The sequence below is a fragment of the Phyllobates terribilis genome, unplaced genomic scaffold, assembly GCF_046119375.1.
Source record: "Phyllobates terribilis strain yellow unplaced genomic scaffold, ASM4611937v1 Scaffold_2__4_contigs__length_985480577, whole genome shotgun sequence".
Classification (NCBI taxonomy): domain Eukaryota; kingdom Metazoa; phylum Chordata; class Amphibia; order Anura; family Dendrobatidae; genus Phyllobates; species Phyllobates terribilis.
The window spans coordinates 723,431,538-723,456,958 of record NW_027362762.1 but is presented as its reverse complement, the minus strand read 5'-3'; the positions used below and the strand labels follow the sequence as shown (position 1 = coordinate 723,456,958).

Below are 25,421 nucleotides of genomic sequence, written 5' to 3'. Positions count from 1 at the left end.
TTTCTTTTTACTTTGCACCAAATTCATGAACTGTGTGCGCCACTTTGATGAATTTGGTGCAATAGAGGTCAACAAATAGCACACAACAAAAAAAGAAAGTGACTTAAAAACCACCACAAATGATGAATTGGAACTATAAACACGGTGGCTCAGTGGTTAGCACTGTAGCCTTGTAGCGCTAGGAGTTCAGGTTCAAATCCCACCAGGAGAACATCTGCAAGGAGTTTGTGTGGGTTTCCTCCGGGTTCTCCGGTTTCCACCCACACTCCAAAGACATACTGATAGGGAATGTAGATTGTGAATCCCAATGTGGACAGTGATGTCTGTAAAACGCTGCGGAACATGTCGGCACTATATAAGCAAGCAAAATAAATAAACTCTATGAAGATCTTGTCCTAGCTGGAAGCAATTAATGATCCAATGACTCCCAACCTGCAACGCAGCAACTCAATAAGCAACGAGCCACTGCAGCCAATACAGCGTAATGTAAACCCTATATAACATTCGAGCTACATAATAATTACTATTCACACCGTAAGAGTTTCGACAAACATTTTCTAAAACAATAACATAAAATGTGCACCTTCTAAAATAGTTACTGCTCATTTTAAACTTCAATGCACTTAAGGAGATTTATGAAGAATATTCTTGTGCATGGATACTTACCGCTTTTGCAAAAACTCCCATGAGCTCTGGGAACTGGTGGGTGAGAAGAGCTAGCATTGCAGTAAAAGAACATAGCCCAGCGGTGAAATGGATGAAGAACGGCAACTCCTTCTTTGGATACACAGATACTTCGTGAAACGCTGTGTAAAGATACAGAAGCATTACAATACTTTCATCAGATTTCAATTGACAGGCTTTCTTGATTTAGTGCTAATTTTTATAGCCTTTTCCAAGTGGGTGTGGCTCCCAGTATTCTCAGGGCGTGTCTTTATGCTGCTCTGCATTATTACCCTGCGAGTCTTCCCCCAACCTGCCCTGTGAGTAACAACTATAAAAAGTAGCTCTTAAGAAAAAGGCCCAGAGATTTTTAAAAGAGAAAAAAAAAAAACTGAAAAATAAGCACAGCAGCAGGAATAAAATGAAAGCACAAACTAGACACGTTTGACCTGGTGACAGGTTCTCAAAAGAATCTTGCAAAACAAATTAAAGGGGTTTTCCCACGAACAAAAGTTGATTTTAATCACTAGATCTTGAAATAATAATAATTTTCACAATTGGATGTGATTAAATATAATGTTCCTGTGCTGAGATAATCTAATAAATGTGCCCCTGTTGAGTACTGTGTAACGGCTGTGTCTGACCGTGCACAGATCATACCACATCTCCTTGGCAGGGGAGGAAGCAAAAGAGAGTATACAGATATTATAGCAGGGGGTCACAGCTGATTCTTTATGTGAAGTAAAACATTGTTTAAAATCAGGCAGGGAAATTTTTACCTCACAAAGAATCAGCTGTGATCCCGTGCTGTACTGTCTGTATAAGTTCTTTTGTTCCTCCCATGCCCAGAGGCTGTTGTATGATCAGAACATGCTCCTGCACAATTAGACACGGCCATTACACAGCACGGGCACATTTATAAGATTATCTCAGCACAGGAACATTTTAATTAAATACATCCAATTGTATAAATTATTATTATTATTCTTCCAAGATCTATTGATTAAAATCAACTTTTTTTCGTCGGAAAACCCCTTTAACCCCGAGGCTGGTTTTTGCACGTTAATGACCAGGCCAATTTTTACAATTCTGACCACTGTCACTTTATGAGGTAATTACTCTGGAACGCTTCAACTGATCCCCCTGATTCTGAGATTGTTTTTTCGTGACATATTGTACTTCATGATTGTGGTAAAATTTCTTCAATATCACTTGTGTTTATTTGTGAAAAAATTAGAAATTTGGGAAAAATTTGGAAAATTTTGCAATTTTCATGCCCTTAAATCAGAGCTATGTCACACAAAATAGTTAATAGATAACATTTCCCACATGTCTACTTTACATCAGCACAATTTTGGAACCAAAATTTTTTTTGTTAGGAAGTTATAAGGGTTAAAAGTTGACCAGTGATTTCTCATTTTTACAACAATATTTACAAAACCATTATTTAGGGACCACATCACATCTGAAGTGACTTTGAGGGGCCTTTATGACAGAAAATACCCCAAAGTGACACCATTCTTAAAACTGCACCCCTCAAGGTGCTCAAAACCACATTCAAAAAGTTTATTAACCCTTCAGGTGCTTCACAGGAATTTTTGGAATGTGTAAGAAAAAAATTAACATTTAACTTTTTTCACAAAAATGGTACTTTAGACCCCAATTTTTTTTATTTTCGCAAGGGTATCAGGAAAAAATGGACCCCAAAATTTGTTGTGCAATTCCTCCTGAGCACGCAGATACCCCATATGTGGGGGAAAACCACTGATTGGACGCCTGGTAGGGTTCAGAAGGGAAGGAGCGCCATTTGACTTTTTGAATGTAAAATTTGCTTGAATAATTAGCAGAAGCCATGTTGCATTTGGGGAGCCCCTAATGTGCCTAAACAGTGGAAACCTCACACAAGTGACGCAATTTTGGAAACTAGACCCCTCAGGGAACTTAACTAGATGTGTGGTGAGCACCTTAAACCCCCAGGCGCTTCACAGAAGTTTATAATATTGAGCCGTAAAAATAAAATTTTCACATTTTTCCCACAAAAATGACATTCAGCCTCCAATTTTGCATTTTCATAAGGGTAACAGGAGAAATTGCACCATGCAATTTGTTGTACAATTTCTCCTGAGTAAGTGGATACCCCATATGTGGGGGGAAATCACTGTTTGGGCGCACGGCAGGGTTTGGAAGGGAAGGAGCGGTATTTGACTTTTTGAATGTAAAATTTGCTTGAATAATTAGAGGACGCCATCCAAAAAAAAACATGCGAGGATCGCTCATGCATGGCAGGCAATCCCCGCAAGGTGTTTTTGGCTGTATAACAGCTGCAAAACATATGGGGCGGAAACTGAAGCATGTCACTCGAGCACCCACGATACTCGGTGCACACCTAAGCACCCGATGCAAACTCAAGTAGCGAGCACTTGCGCTCAACACTAGTCGCCATATTGTCGTCATTTTTTTTCTTTACTTTTGAAAAAATCCCAAGACAACCCTAACCCCAACCCTAACCCTAGTCCTAGCCCAACCCTAACCCTAGCCCAACCCTAACCCTAGCACAATCCTAACCCAAACCCAACCCTATCCCAACCCTAACCCTACCCTAGCTCAACCCTAACCCTAGTCCAACCCTAACCCAACCTCAACCCTAACCCTAGCACAACCCTAGCACAACCCTGACCCTAGCACAATCCTAACCCCAGCACAACCCTAACCCCAGCACAACCCTAACCCCAGCACAACCCTAACCCCAGCACAACCCGCTGCCAGCACATAGCACCGGGTGTCAGCTGTGACAATCAGCTGACACCAGGCGGCGATCGCCCAGCACCGCTTGTGTGCGGGTGTTATTCAGTGATGCGTAATAGTAAGTAGCTGGTCCATAAGGCCCAGGGCGCAGCTACGTACTATTACTGACGTTGTTGTAAAGGGGTTAATACACGCTCACCCATCACTATTAATAATGCTATAAACCTGCAGATTAACCCCACATCTGCAGGTTAATAGCGTTTTTTTCTGGCGACAGGTTCTCTTTAAGATGTTTTATGGAGTCCATACCACAGCAGAATGAGCTGGTGAGCTGGTTATTTGGGTACCTACACAATATTAGTCACATAGTTTTTAATATTATGGTTGATTGTAATCTGGTAATGTGTCATCAACCACCATCTAAATAATGGCCTTCATCCAGGCAGGGGGAGCGGACTTGAAGTCAATTAATTTAGTTCCAAATTCTGGCGTTTCAAGTGTTGAAAGGTATGAATTAGACTGTAAACTTGTGGGTCAGCTATAAACATTTGAGCACACTTATCAAGAAATATGTCTATAATGTAACGGTCATGCAGAAACTTTCCCTTGGCATGTAAATTGATTTCACCAGCGGAATGACAATTAATGCCATTTTCCTAAGCATCTCATGTGTACACCGATAAGTAATAAATTAAACAATGGAAGGCCATTACAAGCTGTCATATTGTTTACAACCACAGGGAAGATTGCTGGCCAGTCATGGTGAGAATCAGGCCAAGCAGGCAAGCACCTCATGCTGCCTTCACGAGTTTGAAAAGATTTCCCAACTAGGAAAAACTCCCACGTCAAAAGCAAATGCGTTTTCCATCAATCAGTATGCGATGGTGTCAAGTATGAAATCAGATCACATGTCTAAGCCTAAAATATCACAGCTTGGCAGTCTCTAATGTGTTTTATAAGAAGCTGTTTTGTGTTTAGATTGGAATCTGACATTTCTTGAAAGTGATGAGAATGGGGTATGTTCATATTTAGTCATTTAGACGACAGAGATGACTACATGTTTAGGCTGCGTGATCACGGGCATCAGAACAGCATACAAAATGTTGGACGTCAGAGAGCAGAAGAAGGCCGCTTGCATCGGGTGCATTTTGGACCACTAGGTGGAACTTTATAGCCCACCATAGTGAGGCCTATGTTGTTCTGTATATTGCGCAAGCTCCCTCTATAGTAACAGTGAAACAGAGGGAAATATGATCAGAAATACATTATTTGATTGAAAAAAAAATCTAGAGCTTTTTTTTTTTTTTTAAAAAAAAAAAAAATGAGGATTAATAAGCATGGGAAAAAAACTGCCTCATCAAAAAAGATATTTCACAGGAACCATTTATAGACAGTATGAAATGCATAGGACAGATCCTATATATGGTTGCATTCAAGAGGTCTAATTAACATAAAATACATTGCTTGATCTTTCCAATCCCCCCTACTTGTATGCCGTTTAATTGAAGGTATGAACCAACCCAAAGCAAAAAAAATATTGCTAGAACTGTAATAAAAAAGGGATGAGATTATCTTTCATGCAATTCATAAACATAACTTCAATTTATATCAATTTGGATATAATGACCTTCAATGTGGTTTAAAGGGAATCTGTCAGCAGGTTTTTTCTATGTAGTCTGAGAGCACCATATTGTGGTAGCAGATTCCAGCAATGTGTCACTTACTGGGCTGTGTTTTACTGTTTCAATACAATCAGTATTCAATACAATCAACGGTTCAATAATTGTTTTATCAGCAGGAGATTATCACTACAGGACAACTGCCCTCCTGCATCCTAGTCCAACCACACCCCCAGCACTGAATAGCAGCTTTCTGTCACTAAACCGTGCACATAGAAAGCTGTGGTGTGGGCAGGATTATACACAGCACTCATCTCAGTCCTGCTAGATCGGCCGCAGATAATACAGTGACTACCATAACTACTGCAACTATTAAACTAAGTGATACATCGCTGGAATCTGGATTTCTGGCCCTACATCATGCTACTGTCAGATTACATAACAAAAATGTGCTGACAGATTCCCTTTAACGGAGTCTCAGCATGGCTTTAAACCTCTTTCTACATGGATACACCTCTCTCTATAAATAAAACATTAAACAGCATTAACTGGACTCTACAGGTTACAGATTATTCTGTATTATGGAATTATACTGCTACTTGAAAATGTAATGTACCCGAAGAAGACTGTACATTAAAAAAAAGCAAGTATCAAGTATGACAATATTTGTAACATTTAGGAAAAAATTTGTTAAAGGGAATCTGAAAGTAGGATCAACCCTCCTAAACAGTTTATATGGGTATGTAGGTCATAGAAAGTTTACTAAAATAATGCTTTTATATCTGTGATTCGATGTCTTATTCCCCAAAAAATCCATGTTTTTTAATATGTAAATGAGCTGCTAAGATCTATAGGCAGGACATGGATCTCCCTGAGACTCTGCCTCCAGAGCTTATTTTAAAGGAAAAACAGACTGTCAGTCATTACATGTCTCAAACTGGTAACACCCCCTTTCATATATAATAAGCTCTGGAGGCAGATTCTAAGGGAGATCTGTGTCTGGCAAATTTACATATTAAAGGGAACCTGTCATGTCTCATCTACTATGTAAACTGCCCCCATACCGTTGTTAATGATGCAATGTGCATCACTAACACGCTTTTTTCATTAAAATTGGTGCAAATACAATGAGTATATAACATTCTATATACTTATAATCCTACCTGCTCATTCAGTCATAGGGGTGTGATCCTCGCATTGTCAGGGCTGCTGCCGCCCATGTATTTGAATCTTGCTCCCGGCGAGCTCTGAAGCCAGTGTGGGGCACTTGCGCAGTATGACATGGCCAGGCAGTAAAGCTTTGCAGCGCTGGGAGCTGCATGCGCTATGACGAGAGGCTCCCCGAGAGTGCGCTGTGAGGCGGTGTAGTCCCCAGCTTCACTGCGCATGCGCTGTGATGAGCAGCTCCGGCCGCACACAGTGAAGCTGGGAACTTCACTGCGAATGAGCCGGGAGCAGCTCGTCACAGCGCATGCGGCTCCCAGTACTACAAGCGTTATTGCCTGGCCACCTCATACTGCACGTGTCCCACACTGGCTTCAGAGCTCGCCGGGAGCAAAATTCAAATACGTGGGCGGCACCAGCCGTGACTGAATGCAAGGATCACACCCCTATGACTGAATGAGCAGGTAGGATAATAAGTATACTAGCTATTGAACCCGTTCTACGCCCGGGTGGCGAGCAGTTTTATTGGTATATGGACTCCCATGCTGGTATGTGCTGACCCCTCCTGGCATTTGCGCTGCCCCCATCCTGTCTCCACCATCCTATCCTAGTATGCATGGCACCCCTCACCTCCAATCCTGGTATGCGTGGTCCCCTCACCACCCAATCCTGGTATGCATGGTCCCCTCACCCCCCAATCCTGGTATGCGTGGTATCTCCCTCACTCCCCAATCCTGGTATGTGTGGTACCCCTCACCCCCCAATCCTGGTATGCATGGTCCCCTCACCCCCCAATCCTGGCATGCATGGTCCCCTCACCCCCCAATCCTGGTATGTGTGGCCCCCTCACCCCCCAATCCTGGTATGTGTGGCCCCCTCATCCCTTTCACGCTGTACACACATACAAAAAAATAAACACTTATACTCACCTTTTTTCCCTGTGCTCCAGCGCTGCTGTGTCCTGTTCTGCTGGAGGCAGGGGGAGGAGTGTGGCACTGGAGCACCGTGCTGTCCAGTGCCATTTTTCTGAAGACACACTGCAAATGTGTCTTCAGTAAAATGGCGCCGGATAGCGCTATGTGCATGCGCCAATCCAATGCCTCACTCCTGCCCCGGTCTCCGGCGGAGAGAGGCGCCGCGGCAACGCTGCTCCCGGTCAGGTAAGTATCTAAGTATGGAGACGGAGATCGCGGTATGCGTTCAGTGTCTATGCATACTGCGATCTCCGGCGCCATACACACTCCTCTTACCTGTAACAGCTGGATGCAGTCTTCTGTCTGGAGCCAGACTACGCGTCATGCATGCGCAGTCTATAAAGGCTTCAGACAGAGACACACATCCCCGGTTATATTATAGATAAAATGTTATATTTGTACCAATTTTAATGAGAAAAGCATGTTAGTGATGCACATTACATCACTAATAACGCCATGAGGGCAGTTTACATAGTAGATAAGATATGACAGGTTCCCTTTAAGTAAAAGTGGATTTCTCTGGAAAAAGACATCAGATTGCAGATATCAGAGTATCATTTTATTCAGCTCTCTATGACCTGCAAGCCCATATAGACGGCTTAAGAGGGATGATTCTACTGACAGATTCCCTTTAACCATTTCGCGCCAGAGCCTGTTTTTGGCTTAGTGACCGGGCCAATTTTTTCAATTCTGACCACTGTCACTTTATGAGGTAATTACTCTGGAACGCTTCAACGGATCCCCCTGATTCTGAGACTGTTTTTTCGTGACATATTGTACTTCATGATAGTGGTAAAATTTCTTTGATATCACTTGCGTTTATTTGTGAGAAAATCGGATATTTGGCGAAAATTTTGAAAATTTTGCAATTTTCAAACTTTGAATTTTCATGCCCTTAAATCAGAGAGATGTGTCACACAAAATAGTTATTAAATAACATTTCCCACATGTCTACTTCACATCAGCACAATTTTGGAACCAAATTTTTTTTTGTTAGGAAGCTATAAGGGGTAAAAGTTGACCAGCGATTTCTCATTTTTACAACAAAATTTACAAAAACATTTTTTTAGGGACCACATCTTATATGAAGTGACTTTGAGGGGCTTTTATGACAGAAAATACCCAAAAGTGATACCATTCTAAAAACTGCACCCCTCAAGGTGCTCAAAACCACATTCAAGAAGTTTATTAACCCTTCAGGTGCTTCACGGGAATTTTTGGAATGTGGAAGAAAACAATGAACATTTAACTTTTTTTCACAAAACTGCTACTTTAGCCTCAAATTTTTAATTTTCACAAGGGCAGCCAGAAAAAATGGACCCCAAAATGTGTTGTGCAATTTCTCCTGAGCACGCATGGCTCGGAAGGTAAGGAGCGCCATTTGACTTTTGGAATGGAAATTTGGCTGGAATCGATAGCGGATGCCATGTTGCATTTGGAGAGCCCCTGAGGTGCCTAAACAGAGGAAACCCCCAACAAGTGACCACATTTTGGAAACTAGACCCCTCAAGGAACTTATCTAGATGTGTGGTGAGCACCTTCAACCCCCAGGGGCTTCACAGAATTTTATAGCTTCACAGAATTTTATAACGTTGAAGTGTGAAAATAAAAAAACACATTTTTAACACAAAACTGCTACTTTAGCCTCAAATTTTTAATTTTCACAAGGGCAGCCAAAAAAATGGACCCCCAAAATGTGTTGTGCAATTTCTCCTGAGCATGCTGATACCCCATATGTGGTGCAAAACCACTGTTTGGGCGCACGGCATGGCTTGGAAGGTAAGGAGCGCCATTTGACTTTTGGAATGGAAATTTGGCTGGAATCGATAGCGGACGCCTTGTTGCATTTGGAGAGCCCCTGAGGTGCCTAAACAGAGGAAACCCCCAACAAGTGACCGAATTTTACAATCTACTCCTCTGTATAAATTAATCTAGCGGTGGGAAAATAAGTAGATAGGTAAATGGTCACTAAACCCATAGATGAATTCCCAGAGAGGTGTCATTTCCAAAATGGGGTCACTTCAGGGGGGATTCTGCTGTTCTGGCACTTTTCAGAGGCGCTAAGTACCAGAACTAAAGAATCCCCCCTGAAGTGACCCCATTTTGGAAATGACACCCCTCTGGGAATTTATCTATGGGTTTAGTGACCATTTTAACTCCATGGATGATTTCCAGAAACAAGCACGCAATGGAAAGTTTAGATTCTGGAGAACCCCTCCCCCCACCCCTGGAAATTAAGTGAGCTCTCCTCGACTGTGTCATTCACTAAATGAACCAAATGTTTGAATGACAAAATGAGATACATTTTTACAGTTTAAAATCGTGGTTCTGTGTGGAAGATTTTAAAGCAGTCAGTGACGCATAAGGCTGGCAGTGATGGGCATTGTGGGCAATAGTAGCGGGTATCACGCCTCATTCCTCTCTTAGTACATACACGACATCTTTTCTGGGGGTTCCTTCTCGTTTCCGTTGCTGGAATAAGTGCAATAAAATGTCGCTCAGTGAGTCTTTTCACATCCTCAGATTCTAATGGATGAGCGGGGCTAACACTTTGAAAAACAAGATTTTCAATTACCTTTTCTTGATAATCAAGAAAAGGATCTGAATTTCCTGCTTTTTTGTACATCACAAGAGAATTGTATGTGGCCACCTGAAACAAATAAATAACCAACTTTTTATACCAGGTATAGGACTTTCTTGATACCTGGTATGGCTGTAGAACCTGGTCTGCAAGGTCCAAACCCCCCATGTGTTTGTTGTAGTCAATGACTGACACAGGTTTTTGCTTCGGAGTAGTGGATCCTAGTTCTACAGTGGTCCAAGTGGCATCTGTGTGGATCGAGCTGAGGACAAAAATATCCCTCTTATCCCTATATTTCAGGGCAAGCAGCTCTCCGTTGCGTACAGCCCCTGACTGCCCCTTTTGAAACTTTTGGTTGACCAATGGTTGTGGAAACCCCTGACGGTTTTTACGGATGGTCCCACAAGCCCCGATGTTGTGTTCAACCAGACTTTTAAATAGGGGTATGCTGGTGTAATAATTGTCCACATATAGATTGTAGCCTTTTTGAAAAAATGGACTTATCAGCTCCCAAACAATTTTTCCAGATGTCCCCAGATAAGTAGGGCATCCTGGTGGGTTTAGTTGGCTATCTTTCCCCTCATATATGCGAAAAGCGGATGTGTATCCGGTTGAACTGTCGCACATTTTATAGATCTTTATTCCAAACCTTGCCCTTTTAGATGGGATAAATTGCTTGAGGTGCAGTCTTCCTTTGAATTTTACAAGGGACTCTATAGAAATATGTTGTTTTGGGGTGTAGAGCCTTAAGAATTTTTCTGACAAATTTTCAATGATGGGTCTAATTTTATATAACCTGTCACGTTCTGGGGCATTTCTGGGCAGGCATTGACTATTGTCGTTAAAATGCCAAAACCGCAGGAGCATTTCATAACGGGTGCTAGGAAGAACGACTGAAAACATAGGGGTGGCTTGAACAGGGTGGTTGGACCAGTAGGATCGAATGCTCGGTTTTTTAACAAGTCCCATGGCAAATGTAAGTCCTAAAAATTTTTTTATTTCCGGGACATTAGTTGGTGTCCATAAATTTGCCCTAGCATAGTAACATCGGGGATTCTGGCTTATGAATTGGGATGCGTATAAATTTGTTTGCACGACAATATGCTCTAGCAAGCTGTCTGTAAAAAAACAAATTAAAAAAAATGAATTGGTCCAAAATCTTCCACCTCCACATTTATACCAGGAATGGCGTTGAAATCAGGGCTGAATGGAGCAGCCGAATCCGAAGCCTCCCATCTGGGAAATGCTAGATCATGTGGCAAAGCCCCTTGTACACTGGCGTGCGCCAATTCACTAGTAGCAGGGACAGCGCTTGTACTGGGCAGTGTTTCCTGATTTGGAGACGTTTCTCCAGTAGCGCTATTTGCCCCTATTGTTGTACTGGTCCTTGGGCTTGAGAATGGAACAGAATCACTGCTCATTTCTGAGCTCTCAGTGTCGCCGCTACTAAAGCCCTCAAAATCCACATCTCCATCTGACATTGCACTGTCATCACTGTCAGAACATAGCAGGGCATACACCTCCTCTGCGGTATAAGTCTGACGGGCCATTTTATTTATTTTTATATTTTTTGACTGGACTGAACGGACCGGACTGGACTGTACGGACCGGACTGGACTGATCGGACTGACTGACCTGACAGGACTGACTGACTGACTGACAGGACTGACTGACCTGACAGGACTGACTGACCTGACAGGACTGACTGAACTGACAGGACTGACTGAACTGACAGGACTGACTGACCTGACAGGACTGACTAACCCTAACCTAACTCTTACTTTCTTTTTTATTTTATTTTTTTCACTTTTACAGTGGCAAGGCTGACAGCTCTTGTCACAGTGTTTCTCCTCTGCTCTCTCACTGAGATTCTCACTGAGGAGAAAGTTTGTTGCTAAAACAAACTTCCCTAGTGATCTCTCTGATTGGCTGGTGTGACGCTGACATCATCGAGACCTGAGCCAATCAGGTCTCGATGATGTCAGAGGTCACAGCACCGGGATCCCCTCGCTGCTAAGGTATGTGGGGGTCCCGATCACCGGCCACCGGCTGTCACTATCTTTTAAATGCCGCGATCGCTATGGATCGCGGCATCTAGAAGATAGGAACAGGTTAACATCATGGGGACCTGATCCAATCAGGTCCCCATGATGCCACATGTCAGAGCTATCGCTGTGCACCGGAACCGCAGCTCTTGCAGGACCCTGGGGGTCCTGAGCGCTGCGGGACCACCCACCGTTTTTAAACGTCAGCGCTGCACAGAGCCCAGGGAGCGCCGACGTTTATGTACAGTGGGCGGTCGGGAACCGGTTAAACGAGGTTGTCTTTATTAGGACATATGGTCATTATAAAGGGAGGTTCCCCATTCAGTACTACCCTCTACGAGCCAAGAAGGAGCAGACAGTGGCTTTCATTTTGCCATTCGAGCCATCCATGTAATCTGAAACGTTATCACAAAATATGACATTCTCTCTACAGTTCCCTCTGTCTGAATAAAAAGATTCCCCCAGTAAAGTTGTCCACAGTGGTTTCCATACTTGGCCCGAATTAACTCAAAAGCCTCATAGGCATATATGAAGCTACTAAATTCAGGTTAGAAAACCTGCGACTGGTCCAAAAATTGCGGTCCATACTGACCTTAAATCTGAGATGTGTGAAGACGGCCTCAACAGGGGTTGCTTGTGATGAGAAAACCACATTAATAAGTTAGATCTGCTCAGACGTCTATTTTGTGCTGCTTCAAATTTTATTTTACTGGGGAAAAAGTGTCTTATCAGAATTTGCAGACTATCAGATGCTTTATGATGTATTGATGTATGGGGTCCATTAAGGAGGATATCCACCTAGATGTATTTTTAGAAATATCACAGCCAGAGAGAGAAAGTGAGACAGATAGAGAGAGAATGAAGTTTCTACTGACTGCAGCCAAGAGTTTCCCCTTGTCTGCTGTCACCACAGCGCCTAACAGATGAATCATGTCTGAAAGTTTGGTTGATAGAAATACACAGCCTAGGAATCAGGCAGAACATAGCTAGAGACCAGTCTATCTCAGATTACTCAGGACTTCAGTCCAGGCCAGAACTTGGAACCCAAGGTAGAGAAAGTCAAGGAAGCTTGGCCAAACTTATTCCTCACACTTTTTATACAGCAAAGAACCAAATTACAATAAAAATGTAATGTGGAGAATCTCCTGTTAGCCATAAAAATGAAGGCCATGCTTACGTTCTACTGCTGATAAGCTTCTTCACAAACTCGAGCTATACAGTTATATATAATGTAGTTGTCATGTTTCATTATCCATGCAGTTGAAACCAAAAGTCTACATACACTATATAAAAAGACACATGTGCATGTTTTTCTCAATATCTGTCATGAAATCAGAATAAACCTTTCCCGTTTTAGGGCAATTAGGATTACCATAATTTTTAATATTTGCCAAATGCCAGAATAATGAGAGAGAGAATATTTTAAGGCATTTTTATTACTTACTGCAAAGTCAAAAGTTGACATACATTTCATTAGTAATTGGTACCATTGCCCTTAAACTGAATGACTTGGGTCATACGTTTGGGATATCCTTCCACAAGCTTCTTACAATAGTTGGTCGGAATTTGGGCCCATTCCTCCTGACAAAACTGGTGTAACTGATCCAGGTTTATAGGTCGTCTTGCTCGCACCTGCCTTTTCAGCTTTGCCCATACATTTTCAATAGGATTGAGATCAGAGCTCTGTGATGGCCACTCCAAAACATTGACTTTGTTACCATTTTGGCAGTATGCTTTGGGTCATTGTCCATTTGGAAGACCCATTTCCGCCCAAGCTTTAACTTCCTGGCTGATGTCTTGTGAAGACCACACTGCCCAGTACCCCTTGTTCAGATTAGGGGACTGAGGGCCATTGTAAAACCTTCAGCTTGCGCCTTTTGAGGTAGTCTATTGTGGATTTTGATGTGTGTTTAGGATCATTATTTATTTGTTGATGATATCCTCTTTTCAATGTCAGTTTTTTTACAGATGGTGTTATGTTTGCATCAATAATTTGTTGAAATTTCATTGAATCCATTCTTCCTTTTACCAGTGAAATGTTCCCTGTGCCAATGGCTACAACACAACTGCAAAGCACGATTGATACACCCCCAATGCTTAATGGTTGGCAAGATGTTTTTTTCCTGAAACTCTGTGCCATTTTTTCTCCACACAAACCTTTGACAATTGTGGCAAAAGGGTACTATTTTAACCTTACCAGTCAACAGGACTTGATTCTAAAATGCATCAGACTTGTTTAGATGTTCTTTTTCATACTTCTGACGCTGAATTTTATGGTGGGGATGCAGGAAAGGTTTTCTTCTGATAACTCTTCCATGAAGGCCATATTTGTGCAGGTGTCTCTGAACAGTAGAACAATGTACCACAACTCCACAGTCTGCTAAATCTTTCTGAAGATCTTTTGCAGTCAAGCGGGGGTTCTGATTTGCCTCTCTAGGAATCATACGAGCACCTCTCACTGACATTTTGCTTGGTCTTCCAAACACTATTTTGACCTCCACTGTTCCTATTAACCACCATTTTTTAATTGCATTTCGAATTGAGAAAAGGGCAACTTGAAAACGCTTTGCTACCTTCTTATAGCCTTCTCCTGTTTTGTGAACCTCCACCACTTTCATTTTCAGAGTGCTAGGCAACTGCTTAGAAGAACCCATGGCTGGCGTTTTTTGGCACAAGGTTAGAGGAGGCTGGGTTTTTATAAAGCTGGGAAATTTGCATCACCTGGCCTTTCCTAACGATGATAGTGAACAAGTCATAACCCTAACAGGCTAATTAATGTATGAAACCTTGGTCAAAGTTCAAAGTTATCTGAGCACACAAATCTCCAAGGGTGTCTAAACTTAAGCATCGGCTCATTTTCCTTTTTGTAATTTTTAAAATGTAAAAGATTAATATATATGTGTATATACAGTAGAGACCAAAAGTTTGGACACACCTTCTCATTTAAAGATTTTTCTGTATTTTCATGACTTTGAAAATTGTACATTCACACTGAAGGCATCAAAACTATGAATTAACACATGTGGAATTATATACTTAACAAAAAAGTGTGAACAACTGAAAATATGTCTTATATTCTTGGTTCTTCAAAGTAGCCACCTTTTGCTTTGATGACTGCTTTGCACACTCTTGGCATTCTCTTGATGAGCTACAAGAGGTAGTCACCGGAAATGGTTTTCACTTCACAGGTGTGCCCTGTCAGGTTCAATAAGTGGGATTTCTTGCCTTATAAATGGGGTTGGGACCATCAGTTGTGTTGTGCAGAAGTCAGGTGGATACACAGCTGATAGTCCTACTGAATAGACTGTTAGAATTTGTATTATGGCAAGAAAAAAGCAGCTAAGTAAAGAAAAATGAGTGGCCATCATTACTTTAAGAAATTAAGGTCAGTCAGTCCGAAAAATTGGGCAAACTTTGAAAGTGTCCCCAAGTGCAGTTGCAAAAACCATCAAGCGCTACAAAGAAACTGGCTCACATGAGGACCACCCCAGGAAAGGAAGACCAAGAGTCACCGCTGCTTCTGAGGATAAGTTTATCCGAGTCACCAGCCTCAGAAAACGCAGGTTAACAGCAGCTCAGATTAGAGACCAGGTCAATGCCACACAGAGTTCTAGCAGCAGACACATCTCTACAACAACTGTTAAGAGGAGACTTTGTGCAGCAGGCCTTCATGGTAAAATAGCTGCTAGGAAACCACTGCTAAGGACAGGCAACAAGCAGAAGAGACTTGTTTGGGCTAAAGAACACAAGGAATGGACATTAGACCAGTGGAAATCTGTGCTTTGGTCTGATGAGTCCAAATTTGAGATCTTTGGTTCCAACCACCGTGTCTTTGTGCGACATAGAAAATGTGAACGGAAGGACTCTACATGCCTGGTTCCCACAGTGAAGCATGGAGGAGGAGGTGTGATGGTGTGGAGGTGCTTTGCTGGTGACACTGTTGGGGATTTATTCAAAATTGAAGGCATACTGAACCAGCATGGCTACCACAGCATCTTGCAGCGGCATGCTATTCCATCCGGTTTGCGTTTAGTTGGACCATCATTTATTTTTCAACAGGACAATGACCCCAAACACACCTCCAGGCTGTGTAAGGGCTATTTGACTAAGAAGGAGAGTGATGGGGTGCAACGCCAGATGACCTGGCCTCCACAGTCACCAGACCTGAACCCAATCGAGATGGTTTGGGGTGAGCTGGACCGCAGAGTGAAGGCAAAAGGGCCAACAAGTGCTAAGCATCCCTGAGAACTCCTTCAAGATTGTTGGAAGACCATTTCCGATGACTCACTCTTGAAGCTCATCAAGAGAATGCCAAGAGTGTGCAAAGCAGTCATCAAAGCAAAAGGTGGCTACTTTGAAGAACCTAGAATATAAGACATATTTTCAGTTGTTTCACACTTTTTTGCTAAGTATATAATTCCACATGTGTTAATTCATAGTTTTGTAGCCTTCAGTGTGGACGTACAATTTTCACAGTCATGAAAATAGAGAAAAATCTTTAAATGAGAAGGTGTGTCTGTGGCGCCCCTGAGGGTTCGGTCGCCACAGGGGTACTGCATCTCTTTAACCCCTTAAGCCCCGCGGGTGGTTTGCACGTTAATGACCGGGCCAATTTTTACAATTCTGACCACTGTCACTTTATGAGGTAATTACTCTGGAACGCTTCAACGGATCCCCCTGATTCTGAGACTGTTTTTTCGTGACATATTGTACTTCATGATTGTGGAAAAATTTCTTCGATATCACTTGCGTTTATTTGTGAAAAAAACGGAAATTTGGCGAAAATTTTGAAAATTTTGCAATTTTCAGAATTTGAATTTTTAAGCCCTGAAATCAGAGCGATATATCACACAAAAGAGTTAATAAATAACATTTCCCACATGTCTACTTTACATCAGCACAATTTTGTAACCAAAATTTTTTTTTGCTAGGGAGCTATAAGGGTTAAAAGTTGACCAGCGATTTCTCATTTTTCCAACAAAATTTACAAAACCATTTTTTTAGGGACCACATCACATTTGAAGTCACTTTGAGAGGTCTGTATGACAGAAAATACCCAAAAGTGACACCATTCTAAAAACTGCACCCCTCAAGGTGCTCAAAACCACATTCAAGAACTTTATTAACCCTTCAGGTGCTTCACAGGAATTTTTTGAATGTGGAAGAAAAAAATGAACATTTAACTTTTTTCACAAAAATGTTACTTTAGACCCAATTTTTTTTATTTTCACAGGGGTAACAAGAAAAAATGGACCCCAAAATTTGTTGTGCAATTTCCCCTGGGCACGCAGATACCCAATATTTGGGGAAAAAACACTGTTTAGGCGCACGGCAGGGCTCGGAAGGGAAGGAGCGCCATTTGACTTTTTGATTGTAAAATTTGCTTGAATAATTAGCGGACGCCATGTTGTGTTTGGAGAGCCCATGTGTGCCCAAACTTTGGAGCTCCCCCACAAGTGACCCCATTTTGGAAACTAGACCCCCCAAGGCACCTTTCTAGATGCATAGTGAGCACTTGGAACCCCCAGGTGCTTCACAAATTGATTCGTAACAATGAAAAAGTGAAAAAAAAAAACACTTTTTCATTTTTATGAATCAATTTGTGAAGCACCTGAGGGTTCCAAGTGCTCACAATGCATCTAGATAGGTTCCTTGGGGGGTCTAGTTTCCAAAATGGGGTCACTTGTGGGGGAGCTCCAATGTTTGGGGACACAGCGGCTCTCCAAACGCAACATGGTGTCACTAACAATTTGAGCCGATTTTCCGTTAAATTTGTTAGAGGACACCATGTTGCATTTAGAGAGTCCCTGTGTGCCCAAACATTGGAGCTCCCCCACAAGTGACCCCATTTTGGAAACTAGACCCCCCAAGGCACCTATCTAGATGCATCGTGAGCACTTGGAACCCCCAGGTGCTTCACAAATTGATTCGTAACAATGAAAAAGTGAAAAAAAAAATACTTTTTCATTTTTATGAATCAATTTGTGAAGCACCTGAGGGTTCCAAGTGCTCACTATGCATCTAGATAGGTGCCTTGGGTGGTCTAGTTTCCAAAATGGGGTCACTTGTGGGGGAGCTCCAATATTTGGGCACACAGCGGCTCTCTAAATGCAACATGGTGTCCGCTAACAAATTTAACGCAAAATTGGCTCAAATTGTTAGCGACACCATGTTGCGTTTGGAGAGCCGCTGTGTGCCCAAACATTGGAGCTCCCCCACAAGTGACCCCATTTTGGAAACTAGACCCCCCAAGGCACCTTTCTAGATGCATAGTGAGCACTTGGAACCCCCAGGTGCTTCACAAATTGATTCGTAACAATGAAAAAGTGAAAAAAAAAAACACTTTTTCATTTTTATGAATCAATTTGTGAAGCACCTGGGGGTTCCAACTGCTCACTATGCATCTAGATAGGTGCCTTGGGGGGTCTAGTTTCCAAAATGGGGTCACTTGTGGGGGAGCTCCAATGTTTGGGCACACAGGGACTCTCTAAATGCAACATGGTATCCGCTAACAAATTGAATGGAAAATCGGCTCAAATTGTTAGCGGACACCACATTGCGTTTGGAGAGCCCCTCTGTGCCCAAACTTTGGAGCTCCCCCACAAGTGACCCCATTTTGGAAACTAGACCCCCCAAGGCACCTTTCTAGATGCATAGTGAGCACTTTGAACCCCCAGGTGCTTCACAAATTGATTCGTAATAATGAAAAAGTGAAAAAAAAAACACTTTTTCATTTTTACGAATCAATTTGTGAAGCACCTAGGGGTTCCAAGTGCTCACTATGCATCTAGATAAGTGCCTTGGGGGGTCTAGTTTCCAAAATGGGGTCACTTGTGGGGGAGCTCCAATGTTTGGGCACACAGGGACTCTCTAAATGCAACATGGTATCCGCTAACAAATTGAATGGAAAATTGGCTCAAATTGTTAGCGGACGCCACATTGCGTTTGGAGAGCCCCTCTGTGCCCAAACTTTGGAGCTCCCCCACAAGTGACCCCATTTTGGAAACTAGACTCCCCAAGGCACCTTTCTAGATGCATAGTGAGCACTTGGAACCCCCAGGTGCTTCACAAATTGATTCGTAACAATGAAAAAGTGAAAAAAAAAAAACACTTTTTCATTTTTATGAATCAATTTGTGAAGCACCTGGGGTTCCAAGTGCTCACTATGCATCTAGATAGGTGCCTTGGGGGGTCTAGTTTCCAAAATGGGGTCACTTGTGGGGGAGCTCCAATGTTTGGGCACACAGGGACTCTCCAAATGCAACATGATATCCGCTAACAATTTGAGCCAACAATTTGTTAGCGGATATCATGTTGCATTTGGAGAGTCCCTGTGTGCCCAAACATTGGAGCTCCCCCACAAGTGACCCCATTTTGGAAACTAGACCCCCCAAGGCACCTATCTAGATTCATAGTGAGCACTTGGAACCCCAGGTGCTTCACAAATTGATTCATAAAAATGAAAAAGTGTTTTTTTTTTCACTTTTTCATTTTTATGAATCAATTTGTGAAGCACCTAGGGGTTCCAAGTGCTCACTATGCATCTAGATAGGTGCCTTGGGGGGTCTAGTTTCCAAAATGGGGTCACTTGTGGGGGAGCTCCAATGTTTGGGCACACAGGGACTCCCCAAATGCAACATGATATCCGCTAACAATTTGAGCCAACAATTTGTTAGCGGATATCATGTTGCATTTGGAGAGTCCCTGTGTGCCCAAACATTGGAGCTCCCCCACAATTGACCCCATTTTGGAAACTAGACCCCCCAAGGCACCTATCTAGATTCATAGTGAGCACTTGGAACCCCAGGTGCTTCACAAATTGATTCATAAAAATGAAAAAGTATTTTTTTTTTCACTTTTTCATTTTTACGAATCAATTTGTGAAGCACCTGGGGGTTCAAAGTGCTCATTATGCATCTAGAAAGGTGCCTTGGGGGGTCTAGTTTCCAAAATGGGGTCACTTGTGGGGGAGCTCCAAAGTTTGGGCACAGAGGGGCTCTCCAAACGCAATGTGGTGTCCGCTAACAATTTGAGCCGATTTTCCATTCAATTTGTTAGCGGATACCATGTTGCATTTAGAGAGTCCCTGTGTGCCCAAACATTGGAGCTCCCCCACAATTGACCCCATTTTGGAAACTAGACCCCCCAAGGCACCTATCTAGATTCATAGTGAGCACTTGGAACCCCAGGTGCTTCACAAATTGATTCATAAAAATGAAAAAGTGTTTTTTTTTTCACTTTTTCATTTTTACGAATCAATTTGTGAAGCACCTGGGGGTTCCAAGTGCTCACTATGCATCTAGATAGGTGCCTTGGGGGGTCTAGTTTCCAAAATGGGGTCACTTGTGGGGGAGCTCCAATGTTTGGGCACACAGGGGCTCTCCAAACGCAACATGGCGTCCGCTAACAATTTGAGCCGATTTTCCATTCAATTTGTTAGTGGACACCATGTCGCGTTTGGAGAGCCCGTGATGTGCCTAAACAGTAGAGCTCCCCCACAAGTGTCCCCATTTTGGAAACTATACCCCTCAAGGATTTTATTAAGGTGTATAGTGAACATTTTGAACCCAGAGGTACGGCACATTATTTGTTTACATTAGGTCATCATATTGAATAAGTTGTCATTATTCTTGAGCGCAAGTGCTCGCTACTTGAGTTTGCATCGGGTACTCAGGTATGCACCATGTACAGCGTGTGCTCGAGTGACATGCTCGAGTCCCTGCTCCGCATGTTTCACGGTTATTAGACACCCAAAAAAAAACATGCGGGGATCGCTCGTGCATGGCAGGCAATCCCCGTAAAGTTTTTTGGCCGCGAAGCATATGGGGCAGAGACTCGAGCATGTCACTCAAATACCCACGATACTCAATGCATACCAGAGCACCCGATGCAAACTCAAGTAGCGAGCACTTGCTCTCAACACTAGTCGCCATATCGTCATCTTTTTTTCTTACTTTTGAAAAAAATCCCAACCCCAGCCCTAACCCTAGCACAACCCTAGCCCCAGCACAACCCTAGCCCCAGCACAACCCTAGCCCCAGCGCAACCCTAGCCCCAGCACAACCCTAGCCCCAGCACAACCCTAGCCCCAAACCCAGCCCTAACCCTAGCCCAATCCTAACCCAAGAGTTTATTTTTGACGCCGTTCCTTGTGCGGTATAAGTGATTAGACGACTTTATTCTTCGGGTCGGTGTGATTACAGCAATGCCAGAATCATATGGGGTTTTTATGACTGACAGCTGTCACACACTAAAAGACGCATTTTTTGTAAAATCTAATTTTTGCATCGCCATATTTTGAGAGCTATAATTTTTCAAGATTTTGGCAGACAGTCATGTGACGGCTCGTTTTTTGCGGGATGACTTGACATTGTTATTGGTGCCATTTTCAGGCACATGACATTTTTTGATCGCTTTCTATTCCGATTTTTGGGAGGCAGAATAAACAAAAACCAACAATTCAGGAATTGTTTTTTTTTTTTTTTTTTTATTCTGTTCCGCGTGTGGTAAAATTGATGAGGTAGCTTTATTCTTCGGGTCAGTACGTTTACAGCGGTACCACATTTGTATCATTTTTCTATGTTTTGGCGCTTATACACAATAAAAGCTATTTTATAGAAAAAAATATTTTTTAGTATCGCTTTATTCTGAGAGCTATAACTTTTTTATTTTTCGGCTGATGGCGCTGTATGGTGGCTTGTTTTTTGCGGGACGAGATGACGTTTTCAGCGGTATCATTTTTATTTATATGCGTCATTTTGATCGCGGGTTATTCCACTTTTTGTTTGGCGGTATGGTGATAAAGCATTGTTTTTTGCTTCGTTTTTTTTTTTTTTTTTTTACCGTGTTCACTGAAGGGGTTAATTAGTGGGACAGTTTTATAGGTCAGGTTGTTCCGGACGCGGCAATACCAAATATGTGTACTTTTATTGTTTTTTTTTAATTTTTTTTATAATAATATTTATTGATGGGTACATTATATTTTTATTTTTGGTGTATTATTTTTTTTATTTTTTTATAATATTTTTGCACATTTTTTTTTTTTTTTTCCACTTTCACACAGTTTATACACTTTATTACTTTGTCCCACTCTGGGACTTTCACTTTTTTTTTTTCTGATCGCCTGCATGGCACAGGAATGGAGCACTATCCCTATGCCATGAAGGCTGTCAGAAGTGCACAGTGTGAAGATTGCTTGGAGATGCACTGCGCATGTCCAAGCAATCTTCCTGCTCTCTGGTGACCCGGATGTTGTCATGACGACATCGGGTCGTCATGGCAACACCCGGGAAGCCTTTGCAGACTGCGCTGGAAGCCGGAAGAGGAGGTGAGTATCGCCGATCACCTCCCCTTGCCCCCGCAATGCCGCGATCGACTTCGATCGCAGCATCGCGGGGGTTAATGTGCTGGGAGCGGTGCAGGACCGCTCCCTGCACATAGTACCGGGTGTCAGCTGTGACAATCAGCTGACACCCGGCGGCGATCGCGCCCGCACAGCCTGTGTGCGCGCGCGATCACCATGACGTACTAATACGGGTCTGGGTATTAAGTCCCAGGGCACAGACGCGTATTAGTACGTCAGATGTCAGTAAGGGGTTAATGAGGTGTGGTATCTCTCCTTCGAGGTAAGGATGGTGCAACTGTCAGGACCTCTGCATCCAACACCACAACTCTCCCACATGAGGGGGGCTTATATGCACCAGGGTGCCGCCCCAGCCGGGATAAGAGGAGATGGGGGAACAAAAGTAAGGGGGAACCTAGTAGTGGGTAAGGGTGGAGGACACACTTAGAGGTTACACAACAAAAATTCATATTTAATAAACAGCCATCTTGGGCTTATGGTCTTTGATTGTGATCTTCATCACTGAACGTGGCTTTCTGTGTGAACCTGCAGTTGATGGGGACACGGTCCTCGTACTCTGGCCTTGAGTCGAGGAGCGGGCAAGAGTTAACGGCTGTCTCTACCCGGTCAAGGTCCCTACCCAAGAAGGCCTGGAGGGGAGCGGAGGAGTAAAAGCTCCGCAGGCAAAAGGATCTCAGGGGGATGCAGACGGAGCGGTATATGCCACCTGTCCTCGCTATTCTGGCCTAGTCAGAGGGATTCCTGCTGCAAGAGGAGTACCGGCCCCCGATATCTGACTTTGTTACTCTATGTCTCAGTCGGAGAAGCCCGGAGGCTCAGTGGTTCCCACCGGGTAACGGACGGAGCGGAGTCGCCACCCGTACCCTTGTTCTGTGCATAGTCCAGAGGGAGACCCGGCCTTAGCACACGCACCACAAACGGACAGGAGAGGACCTAGTGGGAAAGTCTCGGAACACTCTGGTGCGGGGTCCTGACCAAAGCACCTGAACTACCCGGAGGTTGTCGGACCCCCGGTCCTGGTGGCCGCATTGCGCCGTGAGGAGCAGGGAGAAGCCTTGCAGCTGTCCATTCTACCGTGAGTAAAGCTTGGAAGACTACCCCTATGGCCTCCGGTTTCTTATTGCAACGCGGCACCGCACCGCACCATATCTCCCACTACGACTCCCATCCTCCTGTTCTCTCTGCCCTGAGGCCCTGCTCCGCCTGTGGGGAGTAGTATCATCTCCGGCTGCCACTACATCCCGCCTCAGAGGACTGAACGCAGCGCTGGTGGGGAATCACCAGACACCACAGGTGGCGTAGTCAATACAACCACTTGATTAACACCAACTCTGAAAGCCCATTACACCCTTTTAAATGTGACGGCCCTGGGCACGGAACGGGTCCAGGCCACGGCTACAACCCACCAAACATCTGACCCGGCTCCGAGTACCCCCATCTCTCAGGGCAGGGCTGCGAGCGTCACACATGTCCAAACTTTTGGTCTGTACTGTATATATATATATTATTTTATTTGCCTAAAATACAGAAGAAATGTGTCATCTTTAACTTTAGGCCTTTTAGAGAGCATTTCATCTTCAATTTGCTTAACTGTTCACAATAACAGAAATTTTGACCAGGGGTGCCCAAACTTTTACATGCCGCTGTATATACACTAGGTATACATGACTTTGAGATGCTAAAATGTCAACATTTTATACGTGGAAGAACCTATGCTTGGTGGTTATATAAAAGATTATCCAAATAAAAATTGTGTTTTAGAAAGTTATATATTTAGGTAAGCAGGAAATTAATATGAGACACAATTAATAAAACTAGCATTTCTTATACGATCTTAGTGGGTGACCTAATAAAACAATTTTGCTTTTCTTATTTGCTGTACCAAGCACAAACTTTTGCAGGTGTCATAAGGTCTGGGAATTTTTGGTAAGCCTCATTTTGTATCTAGTGCCAAATATATAAAACAGGTGTGCGTGAAACGTGTACACATGTATTTAGGTCAGGCAGGGATAACAAAGACCCTTCATAAAAGAAGCACAGTTATATGCTTAAACATCATTGACATTAAATATATTATGTGTGAGGACCTATAGATGGGACTGGCAAAATAAATACCTTTTCTATAGACAAACTACGGAATTTAACTACCTGTATTAGACAGGAGACACTTCCAGTGTATTTAAAAGAAACTGAACTTTCATTTCCTATTTTTTTCTTAATGAAGTGGTCCACAATGTTATCATTGACGACCTATCCATAGGATAGGTCATCAATGTTTGATTGGTCGGGGTCCGACACTCGGCACCACAGTCATTCAGCTGTTATTGGTGTCAGCCGGAAATGCTCAATAGTGGAGCAGCTCCATATTCTGATAGTGGCCACGATACATCCGCCTCCTATTCAAATCTATAGGAGGCGGATGTATAGTACCCTGCCGCAGCCACTATTAGAAGAACACCGAGAACAGCTGATCGGCAGGGGTGCCAAGTGTCGGACCCTCACCGATCAGACATTGATGACCGAACATAAGGATAGGTCATCAATGAGAAAGTAGTGGACAACCTTTTTAAATAAAGTTTGCTAATTACTTTATTAGGGAATTTATATTCATTCCTGTAAAAAATTGCATGTAAGTGGATTCCAAACCCTTGCTTTCTGCAGTCTATTTTCCTGCTTTGAGGTGCACAGATATTAGAAAGTACTCCTTTGCAGTACTGCTGCTGGCAGTGAAAGGGTCAGCACCCTGAGTATCCAGCTTTTCAGAACAACCTCCTGCTACAGGATTGACAGCTCCTCATTGCCCCTGTATAGTTAGGGTATCTATCTTACAGAAGAGCCCTGCTCTCACAATGGCTCCCCTCCCCAGCCATACATACAGCATCCTTGTGGAAGCAAATCCAATTCTGTTATTACAGAATACTGGGTAGTGAGGGTTGGTTTATTGTAAGGAGATAGTGCTGCGGGTTACACCAGCCACAGTAATGTGACTGGAAGGCGGGCTAAGCTCACTAACTCTAGGGACAAGCAAACCTGCTACAGGAAATTGCTGTGATAAGCAGAACGCTCAGATATAGAGACAGGTGCAGAGCCTTTCAGTGCCAGCATCAGTACTCCAAATGAGTCCGCTCTGAGATGAATGCAACTAAATGCATGTCTTTCATCTAATGAAAAAATTAATTAAAACTGAAATATTTGAAATGAATTTTTTTTTTTTAATTCTGAAAACATTCAAAGTATAATACAGATATTTTAAGAATGCTAACATTT

At 43.0% G+C, this 25,421-nt stretch overlaps 1 protein-coding gene across 1 annotated transcript in view; it reads right to left on the bottom strand.

Moving 5' to 3' along the window:
• ST7L (suppression of tumorigenicity 7 like) overlaps window positions 1-25,421 on the bottom strand; it is a 196,750-nt gene that overhangs the window by 29,290 nt on the left and 142,039 nt on the right. Inside the window, exon 14 of the mRNA XM_073667182.1 lies at window positions 667-806. Within this exon, the coding sequence (XP_073523283.1) occupies window positions 667-806 (140 nt within the window). The remainder of the gene's footprint in view (window positions 1-666; window positions 807-25,421) is intronic.